The following is a 12,985-nucleotide window of genomic DNA, read 5'->3' as shown; positions in this document are numbered from 1 at the left end:
GAGAGAGAAGAGCCGGCCTAGCGCTTGTCCCGGGCTTTTTAGGGAACCACGCGGCCAGGACGGGGTGCCTGTGCCCAGGGCCTGCGGCCCCCGCAGGGCGGCTCTCAAGACAGGCACGGGAACGCTCCCAACCGCCCGGAGGCACTGGCAGTTGACGCAGAAGGGCCTGGGGATCCTCCCTGGCAAACACGAGCCTGCCGCCCAGCAGCCCGCAGCAGGGAGTAGGTTCTTGGGCGCGGCTCCCCGGGCCTGCCCGACAGCGCGGAAGGGAGCTGACGTCCTCGGTGGGCCGCCTTCTGAAAAGAGAACCTCCAAGTGATGTTTACAGCAAGTCTCCCAAGAAACCCGCAAGAACCAGAACTGGACGTGGGGCAAGCCAGTCACAACAGCGGTAACGATGCTGTCTGAGCACTCATTCGACGAGCCGACCACGTCGTCACACACGCCCCTCAGGCGACCCCAGCAGTCCAGCGGGGCGGATCCTCTGACACCTCTCCTTCACAGGAGGACCTGAGGCCGGACGGGCCCGGACAGGCCTGGAGACACGCCGTGAAGACGAGGCTGAGCAGGGGCTGAGGCCGCCAAGGCCCAAGCCCTATATCCGGGTACCCGTCGGCGTCTAGGACACATCTGATTTCCTAACTACTGCACCGACAGGCGAACTGCCACCTTAAAACAGTCAACCAAACCAGAAACCGTGTAATAATTTCTGGACAAAAATACCCCGTGCCCAAGAGATCCAAGAGCACGCGACAGGAAGAAAAGTACAAAGCAACTGGTACGCAGAATAAGTTACCACTTGTTCTCACTGAATTTTAAATTAGAACATACCTTTCCAGCCATTTCCACTGTAAAAACCGAGAAAAATAGGAGCTTTCTTGGTATTCTCCAAATGGTTCTCCACTTAAATAGTGATGGATAGCTCTAGAAAAAGATTACATGCAGTCATGTGCAGCTGTTGCATTACAAAATGAGAAACAACTGTCTTTTCGTGCGTTAATGAGCACCAGATACGGGAGAGTGGACAGTCACAACAATTCGACAATCTTTTTGTTTGTCTGTCTTTTTAGGGCCGCACCCGCGGCATATGGAGGTACCCAAGCCAGGGGTCCAATCGGAGATGCAGCCACTGGCCTACACCACAGTCACAGCCATGCGGGATCAGAGCCACATCTACAACCTACACCACAGCTCACGGTAATGCCGGATCCTTAGCCCGCTGAGCGAGGCCAGGGATCAAACCCACATCCTCATGGACACTACTTGGGTTTGTTACCACTGAGCCAGGACAGGAACTCCACCTTTTTCCTTTTTTTTTTTTAACGACCGCACCTGCGACATATGAAGTTCCTGGGCTACGGGTCGAATCAGAGGCAGCTGAGCCTCTGCTACAACCACAGCAACACAAGATCCAAGCCACATCAGTGACCTACACAGCAGCTTGCAGCAACACCAGGCCCTCAACCCACTGAACGAGGCCAGGGATCGAACCCGTATCCTCATGGAGACTATGTAGGGTTCTTAACCCACTGAGCCACAACGGGAACTCGCTATTCTCACATATCTCATATTTTACAGTCTATATAAATTAATGACTCTAGTCAGCTTCCCAGTGTATCTAAACTTCACTTCCCAATACTCTTCAACCTCAGAAACAACAGACTCTGTTTCACTGACCTAGTCTGCCAGATAAATCTACTGCAGACAATTTTTAAAATTATGCCATTTAAAACCGTGCATCAGTTCAATACTGTTTGGGGTTTTTTTGTTTGTTTTTTTGTCTTGTTAGGGCCGCACCCGAGGCATATGGAGGTTCCTAGGGGTCAAATCGGAGCTACAGCTGCTGGCTTGTGCCACAGCCACGCCAGATCCTTAATTCACTGAGCGAGGCCAGGGATCGAACCTGCATCCTCATGGTTCCTAGTCGGATTTGTTTCCGCTCAGCCACGAAAGGAACTCCCTCAACACTGGTTTTTGATATACTTATCCTGACAACCCCCCAGCCACCGCGTCCTGCTGACTGTCACCTGCCCACCGGGAAAAAGGTGGCATAAAGGAGCCATTTATGTTCAGTGTGCAGCACCCGCGCTCTGGGATCCGAACTGAGAAGGTGTGAGGGAGATAAAGGCGTACCAATACAGAAGCAAGACGGGGTAACAGAAACACCTGAGCCCCGCGACTCTGCACAGTGTTACACTGAAGTGCCCGTTAGCACTGCCTTGCCCGGCCCAGGTCAGTGCTTAGAACATAACAGGCCCTTGGGAAATTATTCACTGAATGAATGAATTTGACTCTGTGGCCGAGTGTCCCCGTAAAAACATCAAGATGAGGCCAGCTGATTTAAAACCTCTTTGGGCATTACAAATGCATCAAAAAGGGCTTTAGAAGTACTAGCGCCCGAGCCAAAGTGCAGTTCCTGCTGTTTCCTGAATGGGCCTCTCCCGGTGCCTAGAGCAGCCAGCCCCCCAAGCCCCCGCCCACAGCCACTTTCACCCCTCACTCCTTAACTCACACGGTCTGGCATCTGCGCCCCCTGCTCAACCTGGCTCAGCCCCATGGTGGAGGGAGGGAGGGGACAGAGAGGCCGTGGAGCCAGAGAGCTGTGGACCGGGATGGAGGTGGGCTGCAGGCTGTCCTCGGTGGCTCGGTCACGCCCTGGGCCTGGCCTCTACTCCCACAGCCTGCACCACAGCTAGACGCAGGCAGGACCCCAAAGCTGGCCTCGGGCCTCAGGTGGACACGGGGTTCAGCTGTCTCCTCCCAGCTCTGCTTGATGACCGAGACGTACCCCAGACTCAATGTTCCCCAACAGACAAGTTGCCTGCGCCCCACGGCCTCTAAGCCTCTCTGAAATCCCTTCGCCTCTCCCCATTGTCGCCGTCGCCCTCCAGTCCAGGCCACCATCATGTTTCTCTGAACTGCCACGGCCTCCAGCCTGGTCCCTCTCCCACGACACCCTCTCATCTGCAGCAGAGCAATCTTTAAAAACACTGACTGCTGGAGCCACACTTCTCCTGGCCCCGAGTCGCAGCTCCCGAGTGTGGGTGCGCACTGGCCTCCAGAAGGGCCCGGGAGTCTGGTGAGCGGGGATGGGGAAGCTGACGGAGGCCACGTGCAGCGCACAGTGCGCAGAAGGACCCGGGCTCGGGTGCCCGTCGCCCCGTCGGAACCGCTCCCTGGCCCGCCTCGCCGGGCTCTCCCAGGTGCCTAGGCATTCGTGCCTCCCCCGGCTCTGGCCGGCGGGCATGCAGCAGTCTGTCTCCCTGAGACCCCCTCCCCCCCCCAGTGGGGGAGGCGCTGGAGGGTCCCGCCCCTCCCTGCCAAGCCCTCGGCACTGCGGTGGGCTGGAGAGTGACCCCAGGACACCCAGGCCCTAATCCCTGCCACCCGCGAGTGTGGCCGTTGTGGCTGACGGCAGGGTGCTGAGATGAGCTCGTCCTGGGTGACCGGGCAGCCCTCTGTGCAACCGCAAGTGTCCTGTACGAGAGGGAGGCTGAGGGGGGTCTGGACACACACGGGCTAAGAAAGGGACACAGCGTCAGATGCTGAGAGACTTGAGGGGCCGCACTGCCCGTCTGGAAGGGGGAGGAAGGGAGCCAAGAGGTGCGGCTCCAGAAGCTGGAAAGGCCAGGCTTGTTCCCTGAAGCCTCAAGGGAGCACGGCCCTGCTGACACCCTGGTTTCTCCCCAGTGACTTCCGACCTCCAGAAATGTAAGAGAACAAGTGAGCGCTGTTTTAGACACCAAGTTGGTGGCAATTTGCTGCAGCAGCAGTAGAAACTAATACCGGCTTCTCGGTGATTCCACTTGGTTAAAAGCTCCCAAGGGTAATGGACCGAGTCACTCCTGCTTTTCATTTTGTTCCCAGAACCTACATCAAAGACAGGCAGATAGTAGGAGCTGAGTGAGTGTTTTCTAAGGAGTCCCCTGGTGGCCCAGTGGTTAAGGACTCAGCACTGTCACTGCAGTGGCCCTGGTCGCTGCTGTAGCACAGGTACATTCCCTGGCCTGGGAACTTCCACATGCTGTGGGCGCAGCCAAAAAAAAAGTTTTCCAAAGAGTAACTAACACACCAAGGCTCTGGAGCTGACATCGAGGTGTCTCAGGATGGAGACTCAAGTCACTGGGGCTTTGTCTCCTTTTGTTCTCTATTAACCCCAACCCACTGGAAGGCGACCATCAGGGGCTGAAACGTGTTCCGCCAAAGGCATAAGCTGACGTTCTAAGGCTGCCCCCGGTAAGCGTGACCTGCATTTGTGGCAGATGCAGGTGGTAGAGAGGAGGTGACACTGAAGCAGGGCCAGCCCTCACCCACCGGGGCTGCCGTCGTCTGAAGAGGTGAGAACACAGCGACAGAAGCCCGGGCGGGGGGAGAGCGACAGCGGCAGAGGCTGCAGGACTGCAGCTGCATGCCCTGGAGCGCCCAGGACACCGGCCACCAGTGGGAGCTGCTCGAGGAAAGAAGGACCCTCTCTAGAATTCACGGTGTTGTAACCCTGCTGACACCTCGATCCCAGTCTTCTGGCTCCAGAACTGCGAGGCAACTAGTTCCTCTTGTTTTCAGCCACCCAGCTGGCACTTTGTTATGGCAGCCCTGGGAATCCGACAGTTCCTGGCAGAGCAGACACCCAATGAATGTTTGCTGAATGAATCAGCTACACGCGAATGTCCACATTAGTGTGCAAATGACTGCATCTTGGGCCAGGTCACTGCAGAAACCACTCTGCCTTCCTGAGTGCAGAAGGAAGCTGAATTCAGCCACAGGGCTCTGACTGAGAGCCGGCCTGTCATACTGCAAAGATCTGCAGGAAAAATATTTCCACCAAGTGCCGAGGTCTGAAAAACACATTTTATAGGACTCCTCTCGTCCTAGAACAGGCATTCTGGATGGCTGAGCAGCCCGGCCACAGCCGGGACTGGCTGCACTGCGCCCATCTTGGGACCTGGGCCTCTTCGGCAGCTATGCTAGCAAAGGGCACCATTTTAATTTGGAAAGGACGCTGACAAGAGCTTGTCCCCCACGGAGAAGGCTGCAGAGTCCCCAGCCCCACACACCTCGTGCACTCCTCGAAGGCATCCTTGGAAGGGGCCTCCTGCAGCCTCAGTCTGCACTCCTGCACGGCTTGGGCGGGCACCTCCGCGAAAGGGGCTGCCAGGTCCTAAGGAGGCAAAACCAGACCATGGCGATTAGGGGTTCGCAATCCACCCACGGGAAAGAGAGCCTAATGCCCCTCGTAAGCAAATTACCCCACAAAATGTGCGGGGTACCAAGTCGGAGCCCGGCCTCCCAGGTGAGGGCGCTGCCTGCCTTGGGGGCCTTCCCCACACATCGCCGAGCAGTGCGGAGAGCAGGGCCCAGGACACACCCGACACCCACGCGCACAGCAGCACCAGCCACAAACCTGAAGGACCCGCACAACCTGTGCCCATCGATGGCCGGCTGGACAAACACAACGTGGTCCATCCAGACGGCGAGGGGGTTCTCACACCTGCTACCACCTGGATGAACCCTGAGGACACTGCGCTAAGGGACATAAACCAGTCCCAAAAGGACAAGTTTCACTGTACGACTGCATTATGTGAGGTCCCTAGACCAGTCCGATGCAGAGACAGAAGGCAGGATGGCAGCTGCCAGGGCCGGGAGCCGGAGCTCAGCGGGACAGCCGGGTCCAGCTTTGTCGGGTGGAGAGAGGCCAGGAGCTGGGCCGTGGGGCTGGCTGCACAGCCGTGTGTGTGCACTTAACCTGCTCAACCGCACCCCAGAAGCGGCTACACTGGGGCATCTTCCGTTTGGGGCTTTTTAAACCCCACACTCAGCCACGCACACGTCTCCCCTCATGGAAACAGCACGTGCAGTTTTGTCAGTGCGTGCTGACACCCGCGGGGCCACCGGGTTTTCTTGCGAGACCGCGTGGGTTTCCAGAGGGTGGGTTTCCGCCCTCTGCACCACGGTAGTTGCCACTCTTCTCCACTGCAAACGCCGCTGCTGTGAACACCTTTGTACAAGTGCAGCTTACAGTTTAGGTTCCCGGAAGGAGAATTACTGCTTCAAAGGGCACACATTTTCCACATTTCTATTTGTTGCAAAACTGCCCTCAAAAATTCCACATTTTCACTGATATGTCTCCTTTTACAAGTTTCCCATCCTCTTAACCCTCATCCAGAGAATTCTGGAAAGAGAAAACATAGAAAACTGCTTTCCAGATCTACTGAAAAAAATACACAGATCCTGTTCAATTGTACATCTGTTGTTGGAAATGAGAAGAGCATTCTACACCAAACTCTAGCCACGCTGATCACGGTAAAACTTTGTTTTCTAGGGAGTTCCCACTGCGGCTCATCAGGATAAGACCCCAACTAGTATCCATGAGGACGTGCGTGCGATCCCTGGCCTTGCTCAGTGGGTTAAGGATCTGGCATTGCCGTGAGCTGTGGTGTAGAGGTTGCAGACGCAGCTCGGATCCTGTGCTGCTGTGGCTGTGGTGTAGGCTGGTGGCTATAGTTCCGATTAGACCCCTAGCCTGGGAACCTCCACATGCCAAGGAAGCGGCTCTAGAAAAGACAAAACAACAAAAAAAGATACTGCAGTAGTGATAGAAATATACAAGAAAACTCACCTTTCCCCCCAAACCCAACAGCACTGTTATAATTAACAACGGTTCACAGCTGCCACTTTGGCTGCATACTCCAAGTGTGGCATCATGTCATTCAGCCTCCCAACAACCCCGTGGGAGAGGCTCCAGAAGCTGCAGAACGTTCTGGTACACTCAGAGCCAACAGCGGGGAGCCAAGTCTGAACCACGCCCTTCCCAGACCAGCCTACGAGGCAAGGATGAGGGTGTGCGTCCCCTCTCCCATTTCAGAAAAGAAGTTTGTTCATTCATTTATGCCACAAATACGCATTGTTCCAGGCACAGGACAAAACAGAAAACAAGATAAAATTTTCACAGAAGACAAAGCCATGAAATTCCAGCACTTGTCTCAAAAATACATGTTTTAAAGATATAACTCTCAGTATTTTCTATAGTATTATTTCCCCTCAATTTCCTGAAGCTAAATTAAAGAGCACGTTCACTCCATTAAGACTTAACTGGAGTTCCTGTTGTGGCTCAGGGGAAACAAATCCAACTAGGAACCATAAGGTGGCGGGTTCGATCCCTGGCCTCACTCAGTGGGTTAAGGATCCGGCATTGCCGTGAGCTGTGGTGCAGGTCGCAGACGTGGCTAGGATCCCGAGAGTTGTGGTGTAGGACTGCAACTGCAGCTCTGATTCGACCCTTAGCATGGGAACTTCTATATGCCGCACGTGTGGCCTTAACCTCCCCCCCACACCCACCCTGGACTATTTAATGATTTACTTCAAATAGAGATTTTTTTTTTTCTTTTTAGAGCCTCACCTGTGGCATATGGAGGTTCCCAGGCTAGAGGTGAAACTGGAGCTACAGCCACAGCGACACCAGATCTGAGCCACATCTTCTACCTACACCACAGCTCATGGCAATGCCAGATCCTTAACCCACTGAGCAAGGCCGGGGATCAAACTCTTGTCCTCATGGATACTAGCTGGGTTCATTACCACTGAGCCACAATAGGAACTCTCCTTTTTCGGTATCTTAGAAAAAACTTACATTGATGGAAATTTAGTATTTTCCACCTAAAGGAAAAATACTTCTAATCCTCCATGAGCAGGAAGTGGGGCTAACATAGGGCAGGCTTAGGCATGGCAACTGGCCAGATGCCAAACACAAGAAAATGGAACAGAGATTCCTTCTGGGGCTTTAAATTAAGGAGCAAGGATTCTTTTTCAGAAAAGGTAGTTGCCAGGGAAAACTGACCACATGACTCAGTGCCTTGCTTTTTCAAGTTTTGGACACTAAGAGCTCTGATAGATGGAGTTCCCGTTGTGGCTCAGTGGTAATGAACCTGACCAGGGTTCATGAGGACAGAGGTTCGACCTCTGGCCCCACTCAGTGGGTTAAGGATCTGGTGTTGCTGACAGTTGTGGCATAGGTCGCTGATGCGGCTCGGATGCAGCACGGCTGCAGCTGTGCTGTAGGCCGGCAGCTGCAGCTCCGATTTGACTCCTAGCCTGGGAACTTCCATAGCTGCATGTGGCCCTAAAAAGCAAAAAAACAAAAAGAACTCCGATAGGAAAGTCCACTGGTGGGAAAGAAAAGGCGGGCAGGATTTGCAGATGTCTGTTTATTTGTCTACGTTAAAACAGTACATGAAACACCCGCATTGTTTTTAGTTGGGCCTTTTATTGTTGAATTGTTAGTTCTCTCTGTATATATTCTGGACACTAGCCCCTAACCAGAAACTGAATTTGCAAGTATATTCTCCAATTCCATAGACTGTGTTTTTCCTTCTTCTTTTTTTTGTCTTTTGTCTTTTTAGGGCCACACCTGCGGCATATGGAGGTGCCCAGGCTAGGGGTCTAATGGGAGCTATAGCTGCCAGCCCACACCACAGCCACAGCCACGCAGGATCCGAACCACTTCTGCAACCTACACCACAGCTCACGGCAATGCTGAACCCTTAACCCACTGAGCAAGGCCAGGGATCGAACCCGCAACCTCAGGGCTCCTGGTCGGATTCATTTCCACTGCGCCACGACGGAAACTCCTGTGTTTTTCTTCCTTCGTAGTGCTCTCTGAAGCACCATATATTGACGAAATCTAATCTACCTGTTTTTTCTCTTGTTGCTGTCCTTTTGATGTCATGCCTAGGAACCACTATCTGAATCCAGGTCACAAAGATCCACGCCTAGAGTTTTTCACCTTAGAGATTTCCTACGAGCCGAACGGTGCGTGCTAGCTCTTCCTATCAGACCTTTGATCCATCCGAAGTTAACTTCTGTCTGTGGTGTGAGGTCAGATACCTCTGCATGCAGACACCCAGCTGTCCCAGCACCTTTTATTCTTCCCCCACGGCACTGTCGCGGCAGCTTATCCCATGTCACATGATGCTCCTGGACTCCGGATTCTTTCCACTGATCTGCTGCCCAGGCCAGTACCACGCCGTCTGGCTTGCTGTGGCTCTGCCGCAAGTCCTGAAGTTGACGAGTCCTTGCCTTTGTTCTTCCCTTTTCATTCCATGGCTGTGCTCACGGCACATGGACGTTCCCGGGCCGGGGACTGATTCGGAGACACAGCTGCAGCGCCACAGCAGGAACTCCTGTTCTTTGTTTTCAACACTGTTATAACTGTTCTGGATCCTTTTAGCATGTGGACGAATTCTAAGGTCAGCTTGCTAACGTCTGCAGAAGAGGGAACTTCCGATGGGGATTATGCTGACTCCACAGGTGAACACGAGGACATCTCGTCCAGGAACAGGGGCCATTTCCACTTTACTGCAGTTCTTTGATTTCTTTCGATGATGTTTTGAAGGGTACTGGGTTGCACTTCCTTTGTCATACTCAGTCCTCTTTTATGTTATAAATGGAAGTGCTTCAGTTTCATTTTGGGATTTTAATTGGTAGTGTATGGAAATACAATGAAATTTCCTAGGGAGAGCTAGTATCCTGCAACACTGCTGAACTCACCCCACGTGGGTGGATCCCTCAGGATTTTCTCCACACAGTGCTATGACCTGAACGTGTGCCCATCTGCGGGCTGAAGGCCTAGCCCCGAAGCGACGGTAGTAGGAGGTGGCCTTTGGGAGGAGCTTAGGTCAAGGATGGAGCTCTCACGAGTGGGATCGGTGCCCTCGTAACAAAGGCCCCGGGAGATCCCACGCCTCTTCTCCCACGTGTGGACACGGTGAGAAGTGCCGGCTCTTGACCGGGAAGAGAGCCTTCAGCAGAAGGTGACCGAGGTGGCCCCCTGACCTTGGCCTTCCAGCCTCCAGACCTGTAGGCAATAAACCGTGGTTGTTTACAAGCCGTCCAGCCTGCGGCGTTCTGCTCCAGCATCTTGAACGGACTAGGGCAACGAGATCATGTCATCTGCAAACAGACAGCTTCACTTCTTCCTCTTCAGCCTGTGCATCTTCTATTTTTCTCGCCTAATTGCTCTCGTTAGGACGTCCAGTACAGCATCAAGCAGAACTGATGAAAGCAAGCACATCATTTTGTCCCCGATCTTAGGGGGACAGCATCGGACCTTTCATGTTTAAGTATGGTTTTAGCTGTATTTCCTACATGTCCTTTACCAGGTCGAGGAAGTTCCATTCCGTCCCCAATTTGCTGCTTTTACTATAAAGGAGTCTTTGGATTCAGTCAAATGCTTTTTCTGTCTCTACTAAGACAATCATGTGAGGTTTTTGTACTTAATATGATGTACTAATTATCACATTTTTTTTGAGAAAAGTTCTGAAATTTTATTTGGGGGGATAGATGTTCTTTCATTTATTTATTTTTTATCTCAATGAATTTTATTACATTTATAGTTGTACAATGATCATCACAACCCAATTTTATAGCATTTCCATCCCAAACCCTCTATTAATTATCAGACGTTGAACTAATTTTACATTCCTGGGATAAATGTCACTTTTTTTTTTCTTTTTAGGGCTGCACCTGCAGCACAGGAAGCTCCCCAGGCTAGGGGTCTAATCGGAGCTACAGCTGCTGGCCTGCACCACAGCCACAGCAACACGGGATCTGAGCTGCATCTTCGACCTACACCACCTACACCACAGCTGACAGTAATGCCTGATCCCCAACCCACTGAGCGAGGTCAGGGATCAAACCCGCATCCTCATGGATACCAGCTGGATTTGTTGCTGCTGTGCCATGATGGGAACTCCCTCCCACTTGTTTTGGTCATGATTTTTTTTTTTTTTTTTTTTTTTTTGCGATTTATTGGGCTGCTCTCACAGCATATGGAGGTTCCCAGGCTAGGGGTCCAATTGGAGCTGTAGCCACCGGCCTACGCCAGAGCCACAGCAACGTGGGATCCGAGCCGCGCCTGCGACCTACACCACAGCTCACGGCAACACCGGATCCTTAACCCACTGAGCAAGGCCAGGGATCGAACCCGCAACCTCATGGTTCCTAGTCAGATTCGTGAACCACTGCGCCACGACGGGAATTCCAGTCACGATTTTTTTAAAAACTCTAAATCAAATTTGAGTGAATTTTAATATTTGGGAATCTTGAAAAGATTACTAAGAATGAGTGAAAGGATAAAGACACTTAAGGCTGAACACGCACAGTCTTGCTTCGGTGCTTTAGGTGTTCCGGGTAATCCAATGTGGGTGATGGAGCTCCCCTTTGGACACAAGCCAAGAAAGAGACTGTTGCTGCTTTTAAAGAGAAGAAACAAGAGTAGGCACAACAGTGCCGTGACCCGCTGTTCCTCGTTTGGGAGGAAAGCACGAGCAGAGCTCCCCCGCCGACGTCAACAGAAAAGGCCGTGGAGCCAGGCCTTCTCCAGGCAGCCACACCCAAGGCTCCCAGCTGCGGAGGCACAGGGGCCTGTGGGCCACGCCCCGTCTACATCTGCAGGGTAACTTCTCAAATTATGTCTTTCTTCTTGACAACCTTCCCTGCTGTGTGAGTACCTCTTCAAGAAAGGAGAAGGAAAAACAAGTAAATAAAAAAGATTTCAGAGTTCCCATCATGGCTCAGCAGAAACAAACCCTACTAGCATACATGAGGACACGGGTTCAATCGCTGGCCTCGCTCAGTGGGTTGAGGATCTGGCCTTGCCATGAGCTGCAGTGTAGGTCGCAGATGCAGCTCGGATCCTGCGTGGCTGTGGCTGTGGCTGGCAGCTGTAGCTCCGACTCAACCCACAGCCTGGAAACTTCCATGTATTGCCCTAAGAAGAAATTAAAAACTAGATAAATGAAACCTCTTCCCCACCCCGTGTCAGTGTCCTGGGCATAACTACAAATATGTAGATGGTGTTAACAGCTGCGTTTGAAAAGAATGATTGAGGCTGGGGTGGCCCAAGCTTTGGGGCCAAAGCCTGTTAGGGTCTGAATCCCCTCTCTGCCACCCACAGGCTGTGGCTGTACCGTTGTGCCCACCACCTAGTTCGTCGGCCCTTCCCTCCGGCCTTTGGCCTTTTGTGCAGTGAGCCCCCACCTAACAGCTCTCCAGCTTCACTGTTGTCACCACTGCTCTCCAGCTGCAGTCTCTGCCTGTTTGATTCCCAGCTCGGGACTAACTGGGCACTAACGAGCTGTGTGACCTTGGGTGAGCTGTTCACCCATTCTGATTTCGGCCTCGTCATCTGAAGACGGACAGGAAAGCACACCGGCCTCCTAGGCTGTGGCGAGCATTGGGTACCTTCACACACGCCCGAGCTGAGGGCAGGGTTCCCCTGGCAGCCGCCACTGCTGCTGCGGAGCTCCGCCAGCCCACGACAGCGCGCCCGCCCCGGGTTCAGGACTCCTGGAGGCCTACAAAAAGCAAGCCATACGAAGGGAGGCAGGGACTCTAATTTCAGGGACACAGTAAACTGCAGGAATCGGGTGAGTCAAAAAGTATAACAACTAAGACCCATTAAAGCTTTCAGGAGAAAAACGGCAAATAACATTCTCTAATTCTATATTCTGTTTGAGGAAACAGAGAAACTAAAAGTTCTTTTTAGGAGATTTCATTGCTCACTTCCTCCGTGAGTCAAAGGAAAATACAGACCAAGAACACTTACAAGGCAGCACAGACATTCACACACTTGCTGGCACCCGAAGCCCAACTACCGAGGTCAGTTATCCAGGCGCCTCCACGCGGAAGCGGACACACACCTCGTCCCCGAAGAAGGTGTCTAAGACGGAGAGCCCACAAGCTCCCTGGTCCTCGTCAGCAGCCACTTCATACTCTGCCTGGTTGTGGGGACAAGAGAGCAGAAGAATGTCAGTTAAGCTCCTGAGCGGACTTCGTAATGTTTCAAAGAGTCTCTAACTTGCGGAATTGACCTGGCGCCTAAGAGCCGGAGAGAGCAGCCTACTGATCACGTATCTGCAGCTCTTCCTCGGGAAACTCACAGCCACGAGGGGAAAACCATGTTTTTAAAGGATTAACAATGTCGCACAGC

At 52.8% G+C, this 12,985-nt stretch overlaps 1 protein-coding gene across 7 annotated transcripts in view; it reads right to left on the bottom strand.

Annotated features, from left to right (window-relative positions):
- The window catches only part of GRK4 (G protein-coupled receptor kinase 4), a 54,431-nt gene that overhangs the window by 24,839 nt on the left and 16,607 nt on the right, over window positions 1–12,985 (bottom strand). For 3 of the 7 annotated variants that reach the window (XM_005666504.3, XM_021100940.1, XM_005666506.3), the window contains exons 4-6: window positions 12,696–12,773; window positions 5,055–5,158; window positions 832–924 (exon numbers count right to left, since the gene is read on the bottom strand). In XM_005666504.3, the coding sequence (XP_005666561.1) occupies window positions 832–924; window positions 5,055–5,158; window positions 12,696–12,773 (275 nt within the window). The remainder of the gene's footprint in view (window positions 1–831; window positions 925–5,054; window positions 5,159–12,695; window positions 12,774–12,985) is intronic. The other 4 variants (XM_021100943.1, XM_005666505.3, XM_013978503.2 and 1 more) reach the window with 3 other exon arrangements.

This window comes from Sus scrofa, chromosome 8 (genome assembly GCF_000003025.6).
Source record: "Sus scrofa isolate TJ Tabasco breed Duroc chromosome 8, Sscrofa11.1, whole genome shotgun sequence".
NCBI lineage: Eukaryota > Metazoa > Chordata > Mammalia > Artiodactyla > Suidae > Sus > Sus scrofa.
This window is presented reverse-complemented; position numbering and strand designations above follow the sequence as displayed.